Below are 24,222 nucleotides of genomic sequence, written 5' to 3' on the forward strand. Positions count from 1 at the left end.
AGCAGCAGAAGAGGTGGGGTTCAGCTACGCCAGCCCTTACAGCCAGAGCTCCTAGCTCTGCGCTCCTGAGGGCGGCTCACAACCCCGGCCCATGCACCAAGCCTGAAGTGACCGCGACAAAGTGCCCCGCCCTGCGGGAGGGAGATCGCAGCAAAACGTGACATCGCCGCTTCACACCACAGCGCGGCTCAGCATCGCGCCGGCCGCGAGCCCTGTGCCTGGGGACCTCACACCCCTGCGACCCGCTGGCTGGGAGCCCCGCCCCCCGGCTGGGAGGGAGCCCCAGGACCCAGCCAGCTGGGAAAGGCCCTGGGCAGATTATTGGCACAGCCCCGCCGCAGACACGCCCCCAGCCCGTCGCTAGGCAACGCCGCCGCGTGCTCACGAGAGGGCCAGCTGCCCGCGGCCCGTGACGTGCTATCGCGCCGCACCACCGCCGCGCGCGCTCCAGCGTCCAGGGGGAGGGGCGGAAGTCTGGGGGCGAACGCGGCAGGGCACTTCCGGTGTGCCCCGGAAGGAGTTGCAGGGCGGACGTGCGTGCTGCGCGGCGACTTGTTTCAGTTTTGGCCGCTGCTTGATCCACTGCGGGGAAGGGGAAGCGGCCCGAGTCCAGCACCGGGGTCCGGGCGGGTGAGGCGGCGCCATGGCGGATGTGACTGCGCGGAGCCTGCAGTACGAGTACAAGGCGGTGAGTGGGAGCGGCCGCCCGGGTGCGTGGGGGCGGGGAGGGAGCGGAGCAGGGGCCCGGGGAGGGGGTAGGGGGAGGGAAGATGAAGGAGGGAGGCGGCTGGGCGAAGCCCGGGGAGGAGGGGAGGGCGGCGGGGGAGCCCGGGGGGAGAGGGAAGAGAAGGGGGTCAGGAGCCTGAGGGGGGTGGGGCGGGAGCGGCCCTCTCTGGCCCTGTGTGTGAGCGAGCAGTTCTGTTCTCGTCACCCCACAACCCTGGCCCCCCATTTTCCCTGCAGGAAGGAAACACTAACTCGGACCTGGGTAAGCTTTGTACAGGCCGTAGTATTGCTGTAAAGTTGTGATCGATGTTGTAAATATACAAATGGGGAGACAGAGTCTTGCATCCTTTAACATGATCCTGGAAACCCTGGGTTGTGGAGTAATTCTGGTAACCTGCAGGGTGCTAATGCTTGGCATGCGTTAGGCTCTGCTATGTACATGCCATGTGGGGAAGCATGGTGGCTGTGGGAATCATTACTTCAAATTGCCCGATGGTTGTATGTTCACAGCCATGAGGGGCTCGCCTTGCATTTCATTATCTAAATTTATAAAATAAACTTACCCTTGACCCTGCTTCCCTCTGCAGCTACTGCCCCTTATTCCTTTCATCCCTGAGGTCATTGAAATTCTGTCTCTAACTGCTGTGTGGTGTTCTTTTCCTTCAGTTGCAGCCTAGATCCTGCATAATATCCCTAAAATGCAGCTTTTCTTATTTCTCCATTCACACAGATAAAACTCTTGTTCAGGTTCTCATCTTACATCTTGATTATTGTAACATCCTTCTTTCTGGCCTGGACTGCTGCAGTCTTGCCCCACTCATATCCGTTCAGAATGTGGCTGCAAAGATCATTTCCCTAACCTGTCATTTTGACCATGTCACCCCTTTCTTTGCATCCCTCACTGGGTCCCCCTTTATCATAGGCAGGCGCTGACTCTGTAGGTGCTCTGGGGAAAAAATGGTGGGTGCTAAGCATCCACTGGCAGCCCCCCTATCAGAACCTCTTCCTGCCCGCTGGCAGGCCCTGCCGATCGGCACCTTCCACCCAGCGCCATAAACTGTTTTGCAGTGTGCGGTAGGTTCTAGGGGGGAGGGGTGGGAACAGGCAGTGGGGATGGGGCCTTTGGGAAGGGGTGCACCCCCCCCCCCCCGGCACATTGAAAAGTCAGCGGCTGTGCCCTTTATTGTATCAAACGTAAGCTGCTTGTCTTCACTTACTTTCAAGGTTCTTCACGGTCAGTTCCCACCCTACATATCATCTCTCATTCGCTCTTGAGCTGTTGATGCCTGCCTCCAATTGGCTGCTTTTACCATCTGCTTGTCTGAAAATTTAACAAGCATCTTCATGCTTTCCCTGTACTGCTCCTCCCCTTGTGACACTCCCTGTAAATATTTTCAAGGGTACCTCATTATCTTCCTTCAGCTCTCTTCTTAAAACTGCCCTTTGCAGTATGGTCTACAAAAAGCCTGACAGCCGGTAGTGTGCTGAGACCACTGATGATGACCACTCATTGTTTCCTTATGCTCTGCTGTCTGTATCCATTTGTTATCTCTGGGTTTATACTTGGATTGTAAGATTTTGGGAGCAGAGCTTGTCTTTATTGTTCTGTTTGTGCAGTGCCTAACACCATGGGGACTGGGCTCATGACTAAAAGTCCTAGGCGCTACAGTAATGATGATAATGTGTGGGAGTTTGTTTGGGATGGCCACGGGCAATAATGAAACGTACTACTGGCCTGGCTGGGGTTGTAGAGATTGTTGCATTGGTTTCTTCACACCTTTTACTTGTTCTCTTGTGCTGTGATCCCTCCAGAACTCTAACCTCGTACTTCAAGCTGATCGCTCCTTGATCGACAGGACCCGCCGAGATGAGCCTACAGGGGAGGTGCTCTCCTTGGTTGGGAAGCTGGAGGGCACTCGAATGGGTGACAAGGCTCAAAGAACCAAACCCCAGATGCAGGAAGAGAGACGAGCGAAGTGAGCGGATTACACATGAATTTGTCTTTCAGAGCTTGGGGTTCTAAGAGACTAAATGAACACAGAGCACTGAGTGAGAGCATCCTGACTGCAGTACGGTATTCAGGAGTCTAATGCTGAAAAGCTTGTGTTGGATCTAGCCCTAGGAATTTAAAGTATTTCCACACTGCCTGGGTTTCAGAGATTATTGTTAAGGATAGAATTTAATCATGGAGGTCATGGATTCTGTGACTTTAATGAACCTCCATGACTTCTTTGGCTCCAGCCCCTGCTGCAGGGGCTGGAGCTATCAGTGTCATCCCTCCCAGTTATTTTCAGTAAAAATCATGGACAGGTCATGGGCTTCCATGAATTTTTGTTTATTGCTTGTGAGCTGTCTGTGGCTTTTACTGAAAATAACCATGACACAATCTTAACCTTAATTATCATACAGTTATCTAGGAAAACCCTTAAAGCTTGTGCTCTTAAAGTGATACCTATTCACTGCCCTCCTCAATATTGCTTCTTATGTAAGTTCGGCTGTGTACTCTTGATTTGGTTTTTCTTGCAAGTTATTCTCTACACCTTAGCTATGCACATGATGACAGTGCAGATAGTGTAACCTTATAGAGAATGATTCTGTTACACCACACAAATGCGGGAAGGAGCCGTGAAGGTTGCCTTGAGGAACCTCAACTCGAAATTCCATGACTTTAAGATCATAATTGCATCAGACGTAATGCTGAGTTAATGTTCTTGCGTCTGAGTACTGCAGACAGTGTGCTGCTGTGGATAAGGAGAGTTTCCCATGAACTGGCCAGGCAGCGATACTTTCATATGTCTCAAGTGCAGTAAAAATTAACTTCTTGTGCCATGGATAGAAAATACATTTGAAGGGTTACTGTCAGGCTTTTAAAAAATGTCATGTTCTAAAAAAATCTTTGAGATACTGATAGATTGAATTATTAAAAAAACTCTTTGCCACCATTTATGCCAAGTGCTTACTTTCTAATTTTGCTCTGATTGACTTGTGTGATGTTTTCCTTGCCCTGCTTTCTAGGAGGAGGAAGCGTGATGAGGACAGGCATGATATCAACAAAATGAAGGGTTATACGCTACTCTCTGAAGGCATTGATGAGATGGTGGGAATCATCTACAAACCCAAAACGAAGGAGACCCGGGAGACCTATGAGGTGCTGCTAAGTTTCATTCAGGCAGCCCTTGGGGACCAGGTAAGGATGTGCATGGACCTGTGAGGGTATCTTTGCTCTAACTACTTGTGTTGTGTGTACATATCAGCCGAGTGGAGTTGTCAGAACTCTGTTTGTGCGTGGTGTGGGGCAAATAGCTGGCAGAGCTGTAGTTCAGATCAGTCAATAAGCTGGTCTTTGGATCCTTGATTGCTAATCCTTCTGTTGCAAGCTAGTGAGAAGTATAACAACTTGTGGGTGCTAAAGCTCTTCACCTGAGATACTGTCTCCATAGGACCCTAGACGCACCCCCAGAGCTACCTGAGTGACTGCCCTTACTGTAAGGTGGGATCTGATTTCTGAACAGGGTCGTGGCTGTTACTGTTCCTCATGTGCTGGCACAATGCTGCAGTGTTTTAGAGGGAGATGCTTCCAGATCGGTCGTTTTTCCATGGAGATAATTATTGTAGACAGAAAGGTGGAAGCATTTAGTCCATAAATGTGAGCCAGACTTTTAGTTCCACTGCTGAGCAGTGGGAGTGCTTATCCCAGGTGGGAAATGCGCAGTCCGGTACATAAAGCATCCCCTAAATTAGGTGTGTTGCAGCTGTTCTCATTTCTTCTGCAGCCACGTGACATTCTCTGTGGAGCAGCGGACGAGGTCTTGGCTGTATTGAAGAATGAGAAGCTGCGTGACAAAGAGAGGCGGAAGGAAATTGATTTGCTGTTAGGACAGACGGACGACACCCGCTACCATGTGCTGGTGAACTTGGGCAAGAAGATCACAGACTATGGTGGTGACAAGGAGATCCAGAACATGGGTAGGGATCACCCTCGAGCTTGCGCCTGGACTCCTCCCTTGTATTATCTCACAAATCACAGTATATGGGTTCTCAGCATGTTGTATTTCAATAGCTGGCACACAGATGGGGCACAGTGCCTGTATGCAGGGAGGCTAGAAAGTGTTTTAAACTGAGACGGGGCTTAAAAATGTTTCTTTGGGGCTTGGTGGTAAATAGTTATTGGACTTGGAAACTAAGGGCTACACGCTAGCACAGGGGTGGGCAAACTTTTTTGGGCCAAGGGCCACATCTGGGTGGGGAAATTGTATGCAGGGCCGGGGCAGGGTGTGCGAGGTCTGAGGGGGGGTGCGGTGTGCAGGAAGAAGCTCAGTGCAAGGGATTGGGGCAGAGGAGGGGTGTATGAGGGGGTTCAGGGAAGGGGGTTGGGGTGCAGGGAGGGGTGTGGGGTGCGGCAGGGGATTGGGGTGCACAGGGGTGCAGGGTGCAGCAGGGGGTTGGGGTGCGAGGTGCAGGCAGGGGGCTTAGGGCAGGGATTGGGGGGCGGAGTGCAGGAGGGGTTAGGGCTCTGGTCCGGCACCACTTACCTAAAGCGGCTCCTGTGTGGCATTGGTGCGCACTGGGAACAGGGCAGGCTCCCTGCCTGCTTGCCCTGTCCCCAGCCCTGTGCCACTCCAGGAAGTGCTGCTGCCCCTGGGAGAGGTGGGATGGAGAGCTCTGCATGCGCTGCCCTTGCTGCACCTCCAGGTACCTCCCCCGAAGCTCCCATTGGCCATGGTTCACCATTCCCAGCCAGTGGGAGCTGCGGGGGCGGTGCCTGGAGGCATGGGCAATGCACCGAGCCTGCCCCCCATCCCCCCGGGGCTGCTTCTGAGAGTGCTGCAGGGCCCCTGCGGCACCACGGAGGGCAATCCCAGGGCTATAGTTTGTCCTCCCCTGCGGTAGCCTAAGCCATGCATATAACTCCCAGAGATGTCTATGGATAATGTTTAGTTTTTCTATTCAAATCCTGATTCAGTCATAAGTAAAATGAGTGATATTTTCTCCACTTAGCCTCTCGTGGGAACGTATCCCTGGGTGTGCTCCCCATGCTTTAGTGGGTACTGGTGCTTTTGCATTATAGTGGTGCAAAAGCAGGATAACTGGGTTGAGCTTGGGTTGCACCCTTCTAACTCCGTCCCCCTTTACAGATGATAACATTGATGAGACGTATGGAGTGAATGTGCAGTTTGAGTCTGATGAAGAGGTAAGTGATCAGATACTTCTACGGTGGTGGCTGAGCTGCTCTTCTTTGTGCTGCTGGTTGTGGACAGGGCTTGGGGACGTGGGGAGCTGGAGTTTGGCTCTATCTCAGCCTTGTTGGCCAGCGAGGCTGAGCCAGGCCGGAAGATTAGACCCTGCTTCCTGGTACTGGAAGGCTTGGTAAATTACTGTACTATACTGTACTGCCTTTCACAGAAATGTGTATGAATTCTATGGCATGGCCCACAGACCAGCTGCTTGGTTTTGATCAGCTGTCAGACTTCCTGGCCTCCTCAGCAGTCCCTTTCAGATTGAAACTTGCGCGCTCTCTCTCTCTCTCTCTCTCTCTCTCTCTGACTTCCTGTTTCCTGCAATGCCTTTTCTAAATGTGAGCCACTTGGGACTATTTCATATAATTGCTCTTCTGTCACATTTACCTGAGTGAGGGTCTGAAAAGAATTGCCTTGTCTGGTTCCTTAAGGCAGAACAATACAGGAACCTCTGAGTCATTGGTAGCACTTATTTTTGAAAGTCTTGAGGTGGGAAAGGATTGAAAGGACTTGTGCGCCCTAACAAGTTCTGAACGCACTTTAACATCACAAGATAGATGAGGGTTATCTGCAGCGAGCTCAGTGGAAACATGCTCCTTCTAAAACAGAACTAACGCGAGGGAGTAGCTGTCCCAGGGGAGTATTGAGAAGGATAACTGAGCCTGAGCAAGGGACCTGACACGTGGCCAAGATGGCATCTGTAAGAAACTGTCCCTCTTTCTGCTCTGGGCCATAGATGATCGCTGCATGAAAGATTTTCCCTCACTCCCATAATTTAGGGGTGCCCAATTGGCTTGGTACGTTATTTTTTCTGCTGACTTTGGCTGCATCTGGTATTGGTCACAACTGAAAGCAAGATGACAGACTACAATAATAATGCTCACTTCTACTGAGCTTGCAGTACAAGGAGCGCCATCCCTGATAAGGATCATATCTTCTAAATGGGAAGACTGAGGCATGGGGTGATGGGACTTGCCCAAAGTCCTGTGATCTTCTGCCTTAACCACAGTATGATTTTTCTGCTGCCGGAGGAAGGACTAGCTCAGCTTTCAGTGGGAATGGCATTTGTTGTACTCCTATCCAAGGTGTGGAGAGCTTCTCCATGAGGTTTTCTGGGGAGAGAGCCATTCACAGGAGCTGTGTGTTCCAACAGGAAGGCGATGAGGACGTGTACGGTGAAGTACGGGATGAGGCGTCTGATGATGACATGGAGGGGGACGAGGCTGTTGTCCGCTGCACCCTCTCAGCCAATGTGAGTTACCAAGTGGGAAGCGAAAGGCTACTTTCCTATCACTGGAGGGTTGGCTTGAAGTTGGTGGCTGTATTAAAGCTATGGGGACTTCATTCCTAACTGTGATAGCAGACACTAGTGTGTCAGATTTAGCTGAGGGCCCCCTGCTGGAATGCTGTACGAGAAGCCAACTGCTGAATATTTGGGTGTCTTAAGCCCCCAGGGTCAGAACAGAGTCCAGGCACTGCTGCTGTCTTTGATCCTCCTGGCACGCTCTTGGGGAGCAGAACTTCTATGTGGTGTACCCCTTCTGAGAGCTGTGACCCTACGCCCCACCCCAGAACGGGTGCTGACCCTCATGCTTATCCTGTCGGTTAACACACCCTATCTCAGAACACGAGCTGGGTGGTGCTTTGGGTCCATAGTTTCCTTCATGGAGCACATGGTAGATGTAATTTGTGAAACATAGACATTTTGCACAGGATTCTAAAACACAATTGTTCTTTCTTTGATAGAGTGAGAAATACACAGATCTATACAAAAATCCAGCATGCATTTCCCTACCTCCATTTCCTCACTATTCCAGAACATTCTTTGTGTCCAGGGTCCCACTGCAGAAGTGTGTGACTTGTGTTCTGAACCAGAAGCCTTCTGCTCCAAGCTTATGTTCTCTAAATACATTTCACCAACCAAGTAACAAGTGTGAACTCCTCAAACCCTCTAACAGCCTTGCCTTAGAGTTAGACAGTCCCTTTGGGCACTCTGGTCTATCTTGCCACCCAGGCAAGCCTGCCTCTATGATCGATGGTACCTTATACCAAAAATCACAATAATATTCAGGTTACTCCCAGTCCCAAAGGACCAGTCACTTACCCCAGGTCAGTTGTACCTAGGGTGTCCCAATTTTATAGGGACAGTCCTGATTTTTGGGTCTTTTTCTTATATAGGCTCCTATTACCTCCCACCCCTCGTCCTGATTTTTCACACTTGCTGTCTGGTCACCCTAGTTGTACCCCAGATCTCTTACCAAAGTCAATGCTTGTAGCCAATCCTATATCAAACTGACTAAAGACTTATTAAATAGGAAAAGGAAATGAGAGTTATTTACAAGGTTAAAGCAGGTAATATACACGACAAATGAGTGACTGTGTGACTGGATTCCTGGAGGAGCCAGCTGAAGTCACTCAGTAAGGGTGAACTGCAAAGAATGAGGCAGACAGCCCCAAAGCTGGTGGATGTTTCAATACTTAGATTTACCAAGTTAGCACTAAACAGCTTCTGTTATACCTTAACGGTGACTCGGAAGTCCAAAACACAGTTCCCTTAAAGTAACCCAGCCTCAGCCTCCATCTAATTACCCAAGTCAGATATGATGAAGATTAATGAAAATCTTATTTCATCATATAAAAAGGTTCTACCAATCCCAGGGGATCGGACACATTACCTCCCAGGTTACCCAAATACATGCTTATAGCCAGGTCTTGTTAACTAAACTAAAATTCATTAAAAAAGAAAAGAGAGTATTTTTAAAAGATCAATATACATACAAACATGAGTTCAATTCTTGAGGTTCAGATTTATAGCAGAGATGGTGAGCTTTGTAGTTGCAAAGAGTTCTTTTGGAATTTTAGTCCATAGGTTATAGTCCAGTGTCCAATATGATATCCAGGGTGTACCAGCTTAACTGGGATCTCATCTTGCAACTCAAACTTCCCCTGATGAAGCAGATCTGAGATGACAGAATGAGGACCCCTGGATCTTTTATACAATTTCAGGCCTTTGACAGGTTGGAGTCCCTCAGGGAACGATAGGCCCTTATTTCCTAAGCATCCTCGTTTGCCTATTTTTCCACCATTCATAGAATCATAGAATATCAAGGTTGGAAGGGACCATAGGAGGTCATCTAATCCAACCCGCTGCTCAAAGCAAGACCAACACCAATTAAATCATCCCAGCCAGGGTTTTGTCAAGCCTGACCTTAAAAACCTGTCAGGAAGGAGATTCCACCACCTCCCTAGGTAACCCATATAGGCGAGGCTAAGGGCTAGTCTACACTGGAAGTGCTGCATCAGTGCAGCTATGCTGCTGTAGCGCTTCTGATGAAGAAGCTCTTGTTGGCACAGTAAAACCACCTGTGCGAGAGGCGGAGTAGCTGTGTGGGCAGGAGAAGCTCTGCCCGCACTGGTGCTTAGGTCAATGTAACTTGTGTCGCTCGGTAGTGGTGGGGGTTTATTCACACCCCTGAATGGCATATGTTATATCGACGTAAGTGGTAGTGTGTACAAGCGCTAATACACGCAGCACCGTGCAAGCTAAGCTAGAAGCACTGAACACGTTCTTAAAACTCCAATATCTGCGTTAACAGTACTGACACACAGGTGAGCCAGGCTTGTTTCCAGCTATACATTTGTGTTCAGTGAGGCCTGGGGCCTTGGCATGAGCTGGCACTGGGTTTTCCAGCATCATACTCCTCTGTTGCCCAGAACTGCCTGTGTGACTCTCCCAGTTTCCCCTGTGAGTCTCTTTAAACCCTGTTCTGTCCTCTTTGTCATGCTGCTGGTAGCTCCTTTTTCTCCACTTCTCTCCAACTTGCAGACAGTAGGAGGAAGTAGCTTTTCCCCGGTCCAGCAAACTTCCTTAGCATTGCTGTCGTTGGGTCAAAGCCCCGTCATTACAATTAAGTGCTCTGTTGTCCCTGGTCTGACTGCTGCTGCCAGGGCTTTGCTCACATACACGATGGCTGGGGGGTGGGGCAGTACCCAAAGGGCTGTTTGTGCCTGTCCTGGGGACTCAGTCCTGTGTGGGCGAAGGTCGGCCGTAAGGAGACACTGCCTGTCTTTCAGCTGGTGGCCTCAGGTGAGCTGATGAGCTCCAAGAAGAGAGACTTGCATCCCCGAGACATCGATGCCTTTTGGCTTCAGCGGCAGCTGAGTCGCTTCTACGATGATGCCATCGTGTCCCAGAAGAAAGCAGACGAGGTGCTAGAGATCTTAAAGGTATGTGGCCAATTATCCTGCCTCTGCAGGTGGAGAAGGTTCCAGACTCAGGGCCTGCCTGGCTGGAAGACAGGAAGCTGCCTGGGCAAGTTCTTTACACTTTGGACCTATTTTTCCATATTAAAATTGTTAATACAACCAAACAACTTGCTACTTTGCCACTCTTCCCCTGAGGATACTCCCATCGTGTCCCCCTCTGCTGTGAGGACCAGGTTTAACGCATGAGCAGACCTTCTCTTGGGTGACAGTTACTGCTTCTTGTGGAAGGTCAACTCTGGGGTGGTGTTCCCCATGCTAACCATGACCCTGATCCTCGCTCCCTTTGACTTCCCTTGGAATTAGGGTGCCCAGCACTTCTCAGGTGCCAGCCCTTCATCTACAGTATTTATGCGGCTCAGATGCCTGTAAACTGCACCAGCATAGATGACCTAGCTGTCCTGCACCTATAGGCCTCTTAGGAGGGCGGAAAAAGGTTCTAGGACAGACTGCACTTGTTTAGATTCATCTCAGCAACACTGGCAAACTTGCTCAGAATCTTGATTGTTACCTGGAGGATAGGAGTTGTCAGTCTGGCGGGTAGCCTGTATGTGCTGTGCAGTTAGGTTCTACCTGCTGTGCAGTGGGAGTTTGGGTCCCCTGCCCTCTCCCATGGTGAAGCAGGGCAGCAGATGTAACCAGCTTCTTTCTGTCCCTTCTTTTCCCAGACTGCCAGCGATGACAGGGAGTGTGAAAACCAGCTTGTCCTGCTCCTGGGCTTTAACACCTTTGACTTCATTAAGGTGCTGAGGCAGCACAGAATGATGAGTGAGTACTGGGCACCTCATTAACCTGCAGTGCTGTTACCCTGGTTCTCTGCCTGTGTGCTGCTCCGGTCGTGCTGCTAGTCACACCTCAGGTTATGTCTGCACTGCGGGGATTTACACCAGCACAGGGGAGGCTACGTACCCCAGACGTAGACGTCGCCTACGGTGATGGAAGGGGTTTTTCCATCAGTGTAGGAACACCATATCCCTGAGCAATGGTAGCTGGGCTGACAGAAGTATTCTTCTGTCGACCTCGTTACATCTGTGTGGGTTTTTAGGGCCACGTAGCTACGCTTGGGGCATGGGTTTTTCACATCCTTGACTGATGTACGTTGTCCTAAATTTTAAGAGCCGGCCTCAGTCAGCTTTCATAGCTGCAACTTTCTCACCTCTCCATACATCTGCCTTCTGTGCAGTCTTTCCTCTGCTCCACGCTTTGTGAAACTTCAGGTTTCTCCTGATCCTCTGTGACTGTTCTCCATCTTGCCCCTTTCTCTCTGACCTTGTGCATTGGGGCAGTTGCCTTCTCTCACCCTCTTTCTCCTTCTAGTCCTGTACTGTACGCTGCTGGCTAGTGCACAAAGTGAAGCCGAGAAGGAGAGGATCATGGGGAAGATGGAATCTGATCCCGAGCTGTCAAAATTTCTGTATCAGCTGCATGAGACGGAGAAGGAGGATCTGATTCGGGTAAGAAGAGCAGAGAGAGCCCATAAGGTCCTTGTTGCATCTGAGCTGACACCATTGAAATAGTGCTTTGTATGCATGTCACACACACACATTTCACTGCAATCACTGAATAAACTGGATTGAAAGGAGGGGAGGGTGCTACTGGGCTCACAACATAGAGGTATGGTCTGAAGATGATGGTTGTAGACTGACCATGGTTCCCCTCTTCCTATTAGCCAGATCCAGCTTTGGGTTCAGAGTATTGCTCCAATTTGAGCTGTTACTAATCAGCAGCAGACAGCAGCTTCTGTGTCTCTGTTACGGGGTCCTCTAAGATGCAACTCCCTTTGGAGCACGTTGGATCCACTCATTAATTGGAAGGGGTTATGGTGGTTTTGAGCATGACATCCTCCGTGCCCTGAGGGAGCTGAGATATCCTGACCAGGATCTGATGCTGGGTCATCTTCAGTGTAGTGCTTAGCATTGCTCGTTAGCCCCCTGGGTCAGCTCCATCCTGTCATTGTGTTGTCTAATGAATGTTTCCTTGTGCCTGGACCCAGCCTGTTCTTACACCCTTCTGCACGGGGTCTGTTGCAGTATGTTCCCCTGGGGGACAGGTGATGTTTCTGGCCCTGGTGGTGGTGGTTTCCAGTGACCATCAGCAGGTGGCTCTGGTTGAATGAATGGCTGTGCTTAAAGGGACTCCCAGCCTGAGGAGCTGCCTCACTAGCTAGCTGAAGCTGTGCTATCGCAGTGGGGCAGCAGCTGCTGTTCCCCACCGAGAGGTGTCTGCACCGTGTTAACCTGCCCTCTCCCTTTGCATCCAGGAGGAACGCTCTCGCAGGGAACGTGTGCGCCAGTCCCGGATGGACACAAACCTGGAAACCATGGATCTGGATCAGGGTGGAGAGGTATGTCCCTTAAGGCACCTGTTCTTAGGATGCTCGAGGAACTGCTAGATGAAGGGCTGAATGAGTGCAAGGGGGTTGTTATTAAATACCCTGATCTAGTGGCCTGCAGGTGGGGTGTGTAGGGTTAAGCCCCGATCTGCCTGAGAAGTTGTGAGAAGGCAGACTTGCAGGCTGGAGGGAGTGGATGCCATGCTGCCCCTTTAAATATGGGCCCCTCCCATTCTTCCTCTGACCCCCCCCCTTCTGGTTTTTCCAGGCGCTGGCCCCGCGCCAGGTTTTGGATCTGGAAGATCTGGTGTTTGCTCAGGGCAGCCATTTCATGGCCAACAAGCGTTGCCAGCTGCCTGATGGCTCGTTCCGCAGGCAGCGCAAGGGCTACGAGGAGGTGCATGTGCCTGCCTTGAAGCCAAAGCCCTTTGGCTCCGAAGAGGTAGGTTTCTCTGTTCCCTTTCGGTCAGCAGGGGGCAGGGTTGGATTACCTAGTGTCCCTTCTTCCCCACGCCACACAGAAACCTGCTGGCTTTGTGGCACTTCTCACTCACAGTGTGCGACTCAGGAGTTGAGGGAGCATCTCCACGACACGCCCTGGGGCCAGCAGGACTTAGGCCCCTTCCAACATGGGACCCTTAAGTAGCCTGTGCGTTAAGCTCTGCTTCCCTGAGATTTCATGTGACCAAAAATTGCTTCTGATCCACTGGTTTCTAATGCCAGGGATGTGCACCTGGCATTGGTGCCTCTGGCTCCCCTTACACCTTAAAGATGGGCTACTCTGCGGAGCTTGGGGGCACTGTTGCTGCACCTCTGCCAGTCATTTGTGCAAGCTGCTCTGCCGGACCGAGCAAATGAGCATGGGCCATAATCAAGGTTGGGTTCCAGTTCTGGCTGTGCTACTAATTCACCATGTGACTTTGGACAAGTCATTTGGACTCTGTCAGTTTCCCAAGCTGTAAAATGGAGACAGACAAACCCATGGTGTGAGGAGTCCTTGCTGCTTGTACAGTGTTACAGGTTGTTGTGGTATGTGCTGTAATCGTTGCTTTGCAGTTGGGCTACCCACACTGGCAATCCAAGCTCCTCCGTGAGCTCTGACCCACAGTGGGAACTGCCTGGTACACGAGAGGGTGCAGTCTGGGGAATCGGTAGTGTCGGCCCAAAGAGTTAGAATCCTCTATGCTAGTTGACTGCGTTGCTGATCGCTGCCCAGAGTGATGTGTGAATCTTGCAGATCAGCAGTTGGACCCCCCCACTTCCCCCACGCCAAATGCTTTGGTCTAATGGGCTCCATCTGATCTTACTGCCTGTTCTGTGACTGCTCTGCACAAAGCATTATGTCCCAGCCACACTGAGAGACCAAGAAGCTCCCTGCCATTCCCCAAGGGGTCTCTCTTCTAGACCACAGAGTGCCCTGCTTGCTGCACAATAAAGGGTCTGGTCTTTGATGTTAATGATGTTTCCCCTTTTCAGCAACTGGTTTCTGTGGACAAACTGCCCAAATATGCCCAGGCTGGGTTCGAGGGGTTCAAAACCCTGAACCGGATTCAGAGCAAACTCTACCGTGCTGCGCTTGAGACTGATGAGAACCTGCTACTCTGTGCTCCCACGGTAAGGATCTGGCCAAGCTGTCTCCTGCCCCAGGAGGCCACCTCATAGATACTCAGTGCCTCCAGCCACTCCTGTTCAGCACAGACTTTGGGTTGTAGCCCAACTCTCTTAGAACATAAGAACGGCCAAAATGGGTCAGACTCAAGGTCCATCTTGCCCAGTATCTTTCAGTGGCCAATGCCAGGTACCCCAGAGGGTGTGAACAGAACAGGGAATCATCAAGTGATGCACCCCCTGTTGCCCATTCTCACCTTCTGGCAAACAGAGGCTGGGGACACCATCGCTGCCCAGCCTGGCTAATAGCCATTCATGGATCATAAATTTATCTAGTTCTTTTCTAACCCCGTTATAGTCTTGGCCTTCACAACATCATCTGGCAAAGAGTTCAACAGATGGACTATGCCTTGTGTGAAGAAATACTTCCTTTTGTTTGTTTTAAATCTTCTTTGAGATGGGATGACCACATCTGCACACAGAATTCAAGATGTGGGTGTATCATGGATTTATATAGCGGCATCATGATATTTTCTGTCTTATCTATCCCTTTCTTAATGATTTGCAACATTCTGTTTGGTTTTTTGACTGCCACTGCACATTGAGTGGATGTTTTCAGAGAACTACCCACAGTGATTCTAAGACCGCTTTCTTGAGTGGTCGGCTAATTTAGCCCCCATCATTTGATATATATATACTGGGATTATGTTTTCCAATGTGCATTACTTTGCATTTATCAACATTGAATTTCATCTGCCATTTTGTTGCCCAGTCACCCAGTTCTGAGAGATCCAAAGTTTTGTCACCTGGGGGAGGGCTGGCTCATACTTCATGGGGAATCTGTCTTTGGCTGCTGTCAGGAGACTATGGATATGATGGGGCTGATTCAATGTGTGTACCAGGGTGTGACATACCAGGGTGCAATCCAAACCAGTGGAGGGCTGTGTTAACTTGTCTCCTGCATTGGGTGCCTTACAATGCCTTTCTGCTGTAGCTTCTCCTTGGGCTGCTCATAACCAGCCTTCCAGCATGCAAGCCACAGCCTGACTCTCACCAGTCATGGTTATACTGCAGGATGACCCCAACATACCCCCAGTCCCAAGGATTGTCACCAGAAATGTGTGTCCTGTTGCTGCCCAGCACCAAGGAATAATATGTCAGTTTCTTTTGTCCAAGTTATTCAGATACTTTCGCTTAAACACACTGGATTAGCTAAAACAGTAAAACAAGTTTATTAAATACAAAGAGGTAAATTTTAAGTGAATACAAGTAATGAGGCATAGAAGTCAGAAATGGTTACAAGAAAAATAGAGGCAAGACATTTACTAATACCTGACTTGACTTAAACTAGATTAGATTCAAGCAAAGTTTCTCACCATGTGCTCCAGCAGATTACTGACCAAACCCCCCAGAGTCCAGCGCCTATTTCCCTTGTCTCTTCAGGCGCAGTGAATGTGATAGAGGGAGATGTCTGGGGCTGTTTTGCCCCTTCTTTTTATCCTTTCAGTCCCTCTTGAAAAACATTTCCATCTGAAAACCAGGATCCAAAGAGTCTATGTGGAGAGATGTTCCCTGCTGTTTTTTTTTCCACTGTTTGAACTTCCTTTGTCTTCCCTTCCTGCTTGATAACTGTTTCCTGCTTAAATGTAAATTAAGCAGAGTACACGCTCCTTTATTTAGGACAGACCTGTTTGCCAATGTCTTTTTGGGCAGTGTTGTGGGGTTTGAAACGTATGGAGTTATTAACGCACAGGGGAATCTTATAACTTCACGTATCATGATGCCACACACATTTTACCAGGCCACTACTGATCAGCAAATTATGAGTTTTTAATTGATACCTTACAAGGCGTGCTTTATGCAAAGATTATTACAATAGTGTGTAGGGTGTGACTACAGAGGTGTATTCTGTGCCGCAGGGTGCAGGGAAGACCAACGTCGCTCTGATGTGCATGCTACGTGAGATCGGGAAGCACATCAACATGGATGGAACCATTAACGTGGATGACTTCAAAATCATCTACATTGCACCCATGCGGTCTCTAGTGCAGGAGATGGTGGGCAGCTTTGGGAAGGTAATGGAACGACTTTGCTCTGGTCCTGCTAGACCTGGCGGGGAGGGGGAGTGGAGCAAGGACTTGGAGCTTTGCTCCTGTGAGGTCTGTACTCAGAAGGGCCCTAGCTGAGCTCTAGCATTAAAGGGTATCGAGCCTTGAGAGGACAGGGTGTTGTGCCTCTTATTCCCTGTTCTCTTGGGCCTGATGCCTCCATTCCAGGCTTTGTGATTCAGCACCAAAGAGGAAGAATCCATGTCTTGCTTAATGCCACGGTGCGGAAAACCCTGTTTGTAGTCATGGGAGAGGTATGCAATGGTGCATGCGATTTCCCCAAAGGTGCTGCTCAGGACCTTTCATTTCCCGGTCTCCTCACATGCACTGTGCTTGGTCTTTCCTAGCGCCTGGCAACTTATGGCATCAATGTGGCCGAGCTGACTGGAGACCATCAGTTGTGTAAGGAAGAAATCAACGCTACACAGATCATCGTCTGCACCCCTGAGAAGTGGGACATCATCACCCGCAAGGGCGGAGAGCGCACCTATACCCAGCTGGTGCGCCTCATTATCCTGGTGAGTAGCAGTAATGTCTTCTCCAAACCCACTGGGAGATGATGACGCTGGCTGTCACTGCACTTTGGGAAGTGCTTCATGGTACCTCAGCCCTAGGGGTTATATCAGGGTCTTTGTGGTTTCTGAGAAGGCCATAATTGATGTGAGACTTCATCTGGGCGTGGTGGATAGGTAGGTGTTTTAAACCTATGCAAGCCCAGCCATGCAGTTCCATCAGGGAGTATGAATGAACCAGATATGCAGCAAAGAAGTCAGTCGAGCCTTTCCCCGTTGAAGTCAATCTCTTCCCACCCCTTTTCTCCTCTAGGATGAGATCCACTTGCTGCATGACGACCGGGGCCCTGTCCTGGAGTCCTTGGTGGCTAGAGCCATCCGCAACATTGAGATGACCCAGGAGGATGTGAGGCTTGTTGGCCTGAGTGCCACTCTCCCAAACTACGAGGATGTAGCTACGTTCCTGAGAGTGGACCCCGTCAAAGGCTTATTCTACTTTGATAACAGGTGTGGGAAAGGTTGGGAAGGGCCTTTTACAATCCAGCTGGGGAAGCAGCCAAGGTCTTTGGTGAGATCTTTACGGGGAGGTGGTTTAGAATGTAATTGTCATTAAGCTGATGGTGCCAGGGTTTCATTGGGCATCCAGCCTGATTTAACTGGCCACGGGACGAGCTTGTGGTTCTTAGGGAGATCGTTAGAATGTGTAGGTCCAGGATCGCACCCCGAAATGCACCCTAAGGGTATTTTCCTGAGGTTGGGTAGCTATTAGTTTTACTTAAGGTTAAGATTTTGTTACAGTTATTTTTAGGAAAGGGACAGGTCACAGGCAACAAACAAAAATTCACAGAAGCTTGTGACCTGTCCCTGACTTTCACTAAAAATAACTGACAAAATGGGTGGTCAGGGGTCAAGCACCTACTCCCGCTGCAGCTCTAGGGTGTCTCAGGTGCCTGCAATGGCTTGAAGTTCCAGGGCCCTCAGCTGGGAGCTGCGGGATCCCCCAGCCAGCTGATAGGTCCAGCCCCACCACCCCAGGGTTGAAGTGGAAAATGTCATGGAGGTCTCTGGAAGTCAAAGACTCTGTGACATAATCTTAGCCTTAGTTATACTCATACCTGGGTTCAGAACATAAGCTGGGAGGGGGAGAAAAGGGATTCTCCATCCCAATCTGCTGGGGAAGCTTTGAATGGCTCTGAGGCGGCTTGCAAAGTTTCATCCATATCTGAGGATGTGCATCCAGGGAATGGGCTCAAGTGACAGTCGAATACTGCTGCCGTAGAACCAAAACAAGGAGGCAGTGCTTGGCCAGAACGTGACTCATTGAATCTTCATGTGTTGGGCTAGAACAGGAGGGTATTTAGCATGGAGTCTCTGCGAAGGGGCAGGATTAAAGCTTGCGAAGGGATCTGCACAGTGATTCTTGGATAGAAACCATCTGATCTGTGGCAGAAATCCATAACGTGGAGGTGTCATTCCAGCCAGTTCATGCTACCTGCTTCTCACTGCAGCTTTCGCCCAGTGCCTCTGGAGCAGACCTATGTGGGAATCACAGAGAAGAAAGCAATCAAGCGCTTCCAGATCATGAATGAGATTGTCTACGAGAAGATTATGGAGCATGCTGGGAAGAACCAGGTAGGCCTGACATCCTGCTGGTATTTTAGTTGCTGGTGCATTTAAGCCTCTTGGTTATGGTGCACTGGTGAGAGGCTTTTTCTATTTATGTTTGTCTTGTGGACTCTGCTCCCAGCTCCAGAACTACTGCAGTCTCTGTGGATAGAAGTGTAGATCTGTGCTGGTTACTAGCAGCTGAGGAAGGGACATGTACCCCAGACTGCTATTTCTCTGCCTGCTGACTATTGCCTTCTGACCATCCAGCACGAGCACTTCGGTTCTTCCCACGTGGCTGTGCCTCAGCCCAACTCCTCTGGTTAGAGCTGGCTGGAGCTCCCTCCTGAGCCAGCTCACTGAGCCTCCAGCCCCTCCCAGAGCTAAGCGTCTCTCCTTTTCCAGCATTAAACTGTTTCCTCTTGTGGTGCTCCCATTACCAGGCCAGCAGCTCCAACCCGGACCTGCTGCATCAGCACCATGCCCCAGTGTGTCTTCTAGGCCACACTTTTGCACCACAGTCACCTCGCTTTCCTGAGCACAGGGAATGGGCTAGGGCAGAACTCTGTGCCCCCAATAACAGTGTTGTGTGGTACGTTCAACAGGTGCTGGTGTTTGTTCACTCCAGGAAGGAGACAGGGAAGACGGCCCGAGCCATCAGGGACATGTGTCTGGAGAAAGATACGCTGGGCCTCTTCCTTCGCGAGGGCTCAGCCTCCACAGAGGTTCTGAGGACAGAAGCTGAGCAGTGCAAGGTAACTGGCAGGCAGAAAGTTGGGGTATTTGCCCGTAGTCTAGCTGGTGTGTTATGACAGACTTGGGGGGACAAATACCGCGGCTCACGTGTGATAAGCTTGCCACATTTCCCTAGAATCCGAGCTTTCTCTCCCTCTTGTCTTTACTCACAGCATTAAACCAAAATCTTCTCAGTAGGAACAATGGGACCTGCATCCTCGTTCCCCAGGGGGTGTTGGTTTCATGGCAGCATGAGAGACCAGCACTTGTTAATGAGTGCTGGAGCTCAGGCGCTCCCTGCCCTGGTTTGCTCCAGGAGTTCCTCTGACCTGCAGTGTGTCCTGTGGATTCACTCGCTAAAGAGTCTGACTCTAATTAGTTGTCTCTTTGCTACAGAACCTAGAGCTGAAGGACCTGTTGCCATACGGCTTTGCTATTCACCATGCTGGGATGACCCGAGTAGATCGAACACTGGTGGAGGATCTGTTTGCTGACAAGCACATTCAGGTGAGTCCCTGCTCCAAGTGGAGCATGTATATTCAGATCAGGCTGGGATCGTCCCTGGGAGATACTTGAGCAATGCTTTAAAGGTGATTGCTGCTTCAGCAGATGTTGGGATTCTCCATCTGGAGACTAGAAGTGCAAGGCTGTTGATTGTCAAGTCTTCATGAAGCTAGTGCTCACTGTGACACTGGAGGCACACAGACTGGGTTCTCTCTGGTCAGAGGTCTAGGCTCCAACCCAGGAAGTGAATGGGTCCGTGAACAGGACATGGCTAGGATAGGGGAAGGAAGCCTTTCCTCTAAGCAGGGATGGGTATCGCTGTTCTTGGATTTCCCTTTAGCTGGCTCTCACCAGCAGCCTGTGGGCTTCCACCGTGGTTACAGTCATGGAGGATCATCTAGGATTAGTTCCTGACTTTAACGAACCTCTGTGACTACTTCTGCTTCAGCCACGGTGGTGGGGGGCTGGAGCTGGCAGATTTTTGTTGCTTGCCTGCGACCTGGCTTTGACTTTGATCTGAACGGCATTCATGCCCTGTTACTCCGTTTCTGCCTGTGGTGCAGTGCAGCTGTGGTAGTCAGCCCTGCCTGCTGCCCACAAGGATGCAGTGGCTTTGTAGGGAAGATGTTCTGCTGTGGGAAGAGCAGGGTTCTGTTGAGCACAGGATAACCTTGTCCCTCTACCCCCACTTTGTAAAGCGCTTTGAGGACAGTGAGACTGAGGTCCTGTTTTACAGCTGGAGAAACTAAGGGCTGGAAAGGGTCATTGCCCTTAGACTTGTGACTTCTTAGGGGCAGGGGGTGTATTTGCTCTGGGTTGGGGCAGTGCCCAGCACAGTGGGGTCCTGGCCCATGACTAGGGCGCCTCGGTGCTACTGCAGTATAAACAAGAGGGAACATTGCGACAGACTGACAACACATGCCTTACAATATCTTGAATTAATTTCACTGAGGGTTTGTCTACACTTGGAACGCTCCAGTGGCCCAGCTGTAGCACTTCAGTGTAGACAATCCCTCCGCCTGTGAGAGGGGTTCTCCCATCGCAGTAGTTAACCCACCTCCTCAGGGCTAGCGAGGCCAACAGAAGAATTGTTCCATCGACCTCGTGCTGTCTTCACCGGGGGTTAGCTCAGCATGGCTAAGTCTGACAGGAGTGTAGATTCTTCAAGAAACCCCATTGTCTACTAATGACCTGCTCTTGGAAACTCCAGCTAACAGACCCCTGAATGGTATAAGGTGGGGGACTAACCCTGTCTGGGTGTGCTTGTTCTGAGCTGAAGTTGTGATGAACTAGTAACCCCAAGGAATCCTTTGGGTGGGTGTTGAAGGACTGCTCCTGCAGAATTCATGTGAGGGTTGAGATGAACCCTGATAAGCTTAGTACCATGTGTGTGGGTTCTTTGATCTTTTCTGTAGTACTTTTTACTTGAAGAGTAAAGCAGGCTTGCAAAGGAAGTGCTGTGTGGTACCTTCTGATGATGGCACTGATACCTGTTAACCAGCTCTGAAGAGAAAAGCCGGTGCCCTTGGATAGTATCTCTGCTGGGACACTGAGGCAGGGAGCTGTGCGGTCTGGAAGTACCCTGGTCAGAATGAAGGGAGACACGGGTCTCCATGCAGAAAGGTGGTGCTGGGGAGCTGGAAGGCTCCGGGGATGCTCTTGGCTGGACCTTGGAGTGGGGATACAGGTTCAGTTGCTCAGAACTGAGACAGGCATGACTCACCCAAGGTCAGGCAGTCTGTGGCAGATCTGGGAATAGGCTCCAAGTCTCCCAGGCTGGGGCCCTCCACTGAGCTTTGTGTACATGGAAGGAGACGTTCAGGCACACTTGTCCTAGTGGAGCAAGGACCAGTATCTCTAGTGGAGTTTCCTCTAGGAATGAGCTAACTAACCTCACTGTGTTCCTGCTCCAGGTTCTGGTCTCCACGGCGACGCTGGCTTGGGGTGTGAACCTTCCTGCTCACACGGTCATCATCAAAGGGACGCAGGTGTACAGCCCGGAGAAAGGCCGCTGGACGGAGCTGGGTGCTCTGGACATCCTGCAGGTAAAGTCCTGGCAGTAAAGCTTCTCTGACTATCCCTAGCAGGTCCCTCTCCTTTTGGAATCTGCCTCATGAATCCTCCATGTGATCAGCTTCATGCATTTTGACACCACAGCTGCCATCACTTCCCTAGGGACAGCTCTGTGTTGGTCACGGATTCCGTGACTTTCTGGCGCGCCTGGCCTGGGAGTCACCTGAGCAGCTCGGGCAGCCCCTGGGCCAGGCACCCTGGCTGCTGCTGGGGCAGTCTTGGGGGCCTCTGCCTCCCAGTAGCAGGAGTTTGGGTGTGAGAGGGCCCAGGGATTGGGGTGCGGGGCGGTGCTTACCTGGGGTGGGGGGCGGCTCCTCAGAAGGGTGACAGCAACTCCCTTCCCTCAGCTCCTAGCTCCATGAGCTGCCTCCACCCGCAGGCATCAGCCCCGCAGCTCTCATTGGCTGTGGTTCCCAGCCAATGGGAACTGCAGAACTGGAGCTTGGGTCAGAGCGGTAGCATGGCTTCTCCAGGAGCTGGGTAGGGAGCCTGCCCCACCCTGCACCTGTGAGACCCCCTGGGCCATCCTCCCAAGGTGCCCCCCTTCCCCCCGCTCCCCAAAAGAAAAGAAAAGTTTTAGGGTTATATAGGAAAAGTCATTGAGAGGTCACGGGCAATAAACAAAAAATCACAACCTGAGACCTGTCCATGACTTTTACTAAAAATACCTGTGACTAAAACGTAGCCTCCCCCATAGTCTATTCCACTCTGCCTCCCCCAGCTAGATTTTCTTGACTGTCCGATGAGCTGGACCACAGAATAAGTGTGCTGGTAGGAGTAAGGACAGAGGAATGACCTAGAGCACCATGAACACCTCCCGCTCTGTAGCTGATAGCTGAGCACTGGCTGGCTTGTGGCACAGCGGTTAGGAAAGTGTTCTGCTGTTGGCTAGATTAAAAGCTCTTTTCTGCATCTGATTAAGCCCTTTATTTGTCCTAGATGCTTGGCCGTGCTGGGAGACCCCAGTACGACACAAAAGGCGAGGGGATCCTCATCACATCACACGGAGAACTGCAGTATTACCTCTCCCTACTCAACCAGCAGCTCCCTATTGAGAGTCAGATGGTGTCGAAACTGCCGGATATGCTGAATGCAGAGGTTGTGCTGGGGAACGTCCAGAATGCAAAGGTGAGAATGTGGGTATGTCATCCCTCCCAGCCCCCAATTGCACCTTTGTATAGAAATGTTCACAATACACCTGATCTCTGGGTCTGGCGGAGAAAAAGGTGCCCTATCTTCTGTGTCCATGCCTGGTGGCTTGCTGGACAGACTGCTCATAAAGGCACAGAGCACACTGCCCTGCCCTGGGCAATATTTTGCATCTCCATGTGCCTTCTAGTGCTGCCTGGCTGTCAGGGTAGCAGAAAACCCAGCCCTGTCACTGAAAAGGAAGGGACACTTGATATAGACATGTGCAGATTGTAAAAGCGATGGAGCACACTTTCAGTCCAGCATAGCATTGGGGTTTATGTGTAAATCGAAATAGTCTGTAACTAAAGCATTTTGGCTGTTTCATGACCTTTGGCTTCCAGTTGTTGCCTGAGCTGGGAAGAGAACAGTGTCCTCAGGCAGCAAGTGAAATGATTTTTGCTTCCTGGTCCAGGATAGACGCTTAGAGAAATGTATTAGCCCTGAAGGCATTTGCATTAATCTGTGATCTGTCAGTTTCTGGATCTCCGCTTGGTCTTCACAATATTCCCCTGCTTTCTTGGCTGGAATCTCTTTGCATTGCAGCATGGTTTTGCTGGCCTGGATGTCTGAGATGAGCACTCTCTGGCACTTGAATGTGGGGTTCCCAAGCTCTGAGGATAGTGTGTGTTGTTTTGCATTTTAGTGGTTCTGCAGATAATGGCCCCTAAAACTAGGACAGGAGGAGTGCAGGAAAGCAGCTCGTACTCAGGCAGGTGCAGGTTAAGGCCAGTTATTACAGTCTGCCGGGGTAGGAGCTGCCTCTTCTCCGCTTTCGGTATTTCTAGTTCTGATGTTTCATGAGGCCTCAACTTTAAAACTGCCCCAAGTTAATTGATCTAGCCGGGGTCACATCGTGGTAGGTTTTGGGCTTTGAACGAAGGGTCCCCATAACTTCCTGCTCCAGGGGCCGCGGTGTGCCCGCTCAGCTGAAAGGTCACTGGTTCTCGGGGTCTGTCCGTAGGATGCAGTGAACTGGCTGGGCTACGCCTACCTGTACATCCGAATGCTGCGCTCCCCGTCGCTCTATGGGCTCTCTCACGATGACCTGAAGGGAGATCCCTTGCTGGACCAGCGCCGGCTGGATTTGGTTCACACTGCAGCCCTGATGCTAGACAAGAACAATCTTGTGAAGTACGATAAGAAGACGGGGAACTTCCAGGTGAGGCAGGGGACCAGGGGGTGACTCACTGAAGCCAGGTGGCTGGGGAGAAGGCTGCAAACTGCCTCCTAGAGGTGGCTCCAGATCAGCCACAGTGGGTGTTTGGGGAGTGTAGTGGCTGTTGTATTCCAGCCTGGAGCTCAAGGGAGTCACTGGTCTGAAGAGTCAG

The 24,222-nt window shown here is 50.7% G+C and overlaps 1 protein-coding gene across 1 annotated transcript in view; it reads left to right on the plus strand.

Moving 5' to 3' along the window:
* The first annotated feature begins 497 nt into the window (after positions 1-497).
* SNRNP200 (small nuclear ribonucleoprotein U5 subunit 200) overlaps positions 498-24,222 on the plus strand; it is a 39,090-nt gene continuing 15,365 nt past the window's right edge. Inside the window, exons 1-21 of the mRNA XM_032763362.2 lie at positions 498-688; positions 2,539-2,702; positions 3,742-3,913; positions 4,500-4,692; positions 5,862-5,917; positions 7,117-7,215; positions 10,038-10,190; positions 10,895-10,994; positions 11,544-11,680; positions 12,487-12,570; positions 12,827-13,000; positions 14,035-14,172; positions 16,086-16,241; positions 16,622-16,792; positions 17,100-17,293; positions 18,295-18,418; positions 18,997-19,146; positions 19,523-19,633; positions 21,544-21,675; positions 22,643-22,831; positions 23,856-24,053. Of these exons, the coding sequence (XP_032619253.1) occupies positions 644-688; positions 2,539-2,702; positions 3,742-3,913; positions 4,500-4,692; positions 5,862-5,917; positions 7,117-7,215; positions 10,038-10,190; positions 10,895-10,994; positions 11,544-11,680; positions 12,487-12,570; positions 12,827-13,000; positions 14,035-14,172; positions 16,086-16,241; positions 16,622-16,792; positions 17,100-17,293; positions 18,295-18,418; positions 18,997-19,146; positions 19,523-19,633; positions 21,544-21,675; positions 22,643-22,831; positions 23,856-24,053 (2,940 nt within the window). The 5' untranslated portion in view covers positions 498-643. The remainder of the gene's footprint in view (positions 689-2,538; positions 2,703-3,741; positions 3,914-4,499; positions 4,693-5,861; positions 5,918-7,116; positions 7,216-10,037; positions 10,191-10,894; positions 10,995-11,543; positions 11,681-12,486; positions 12,571-12,826; positions 13,001-14,034; positions 14,173-16,085; positions 16,242-16,621; positions 16,793-17,099; positions 17,294-18,294; positions 18,419-18,996; positions 19,147-19,522; positions 19,634-21,543; positions 21,676-22,642; positions 22,832-23,855; positions 24,054-24,222) is intronic.

Source organism: Chelonoidis abingdonii, chromosome 2 (genome assembly GCF_003597395.2).
Source record: "Chelonoidis abingdonii isolate Lonesome George chromosome 2, CheloAbing_2.0, whole genome shotgun sequence".
In the NCBI taxonomy this organism is placed as follows: Eukaryota; Metazoa; Chordata; order Testudines; family Testudinidae; genus Chelonoidis; species Chelonoidis abingdonii.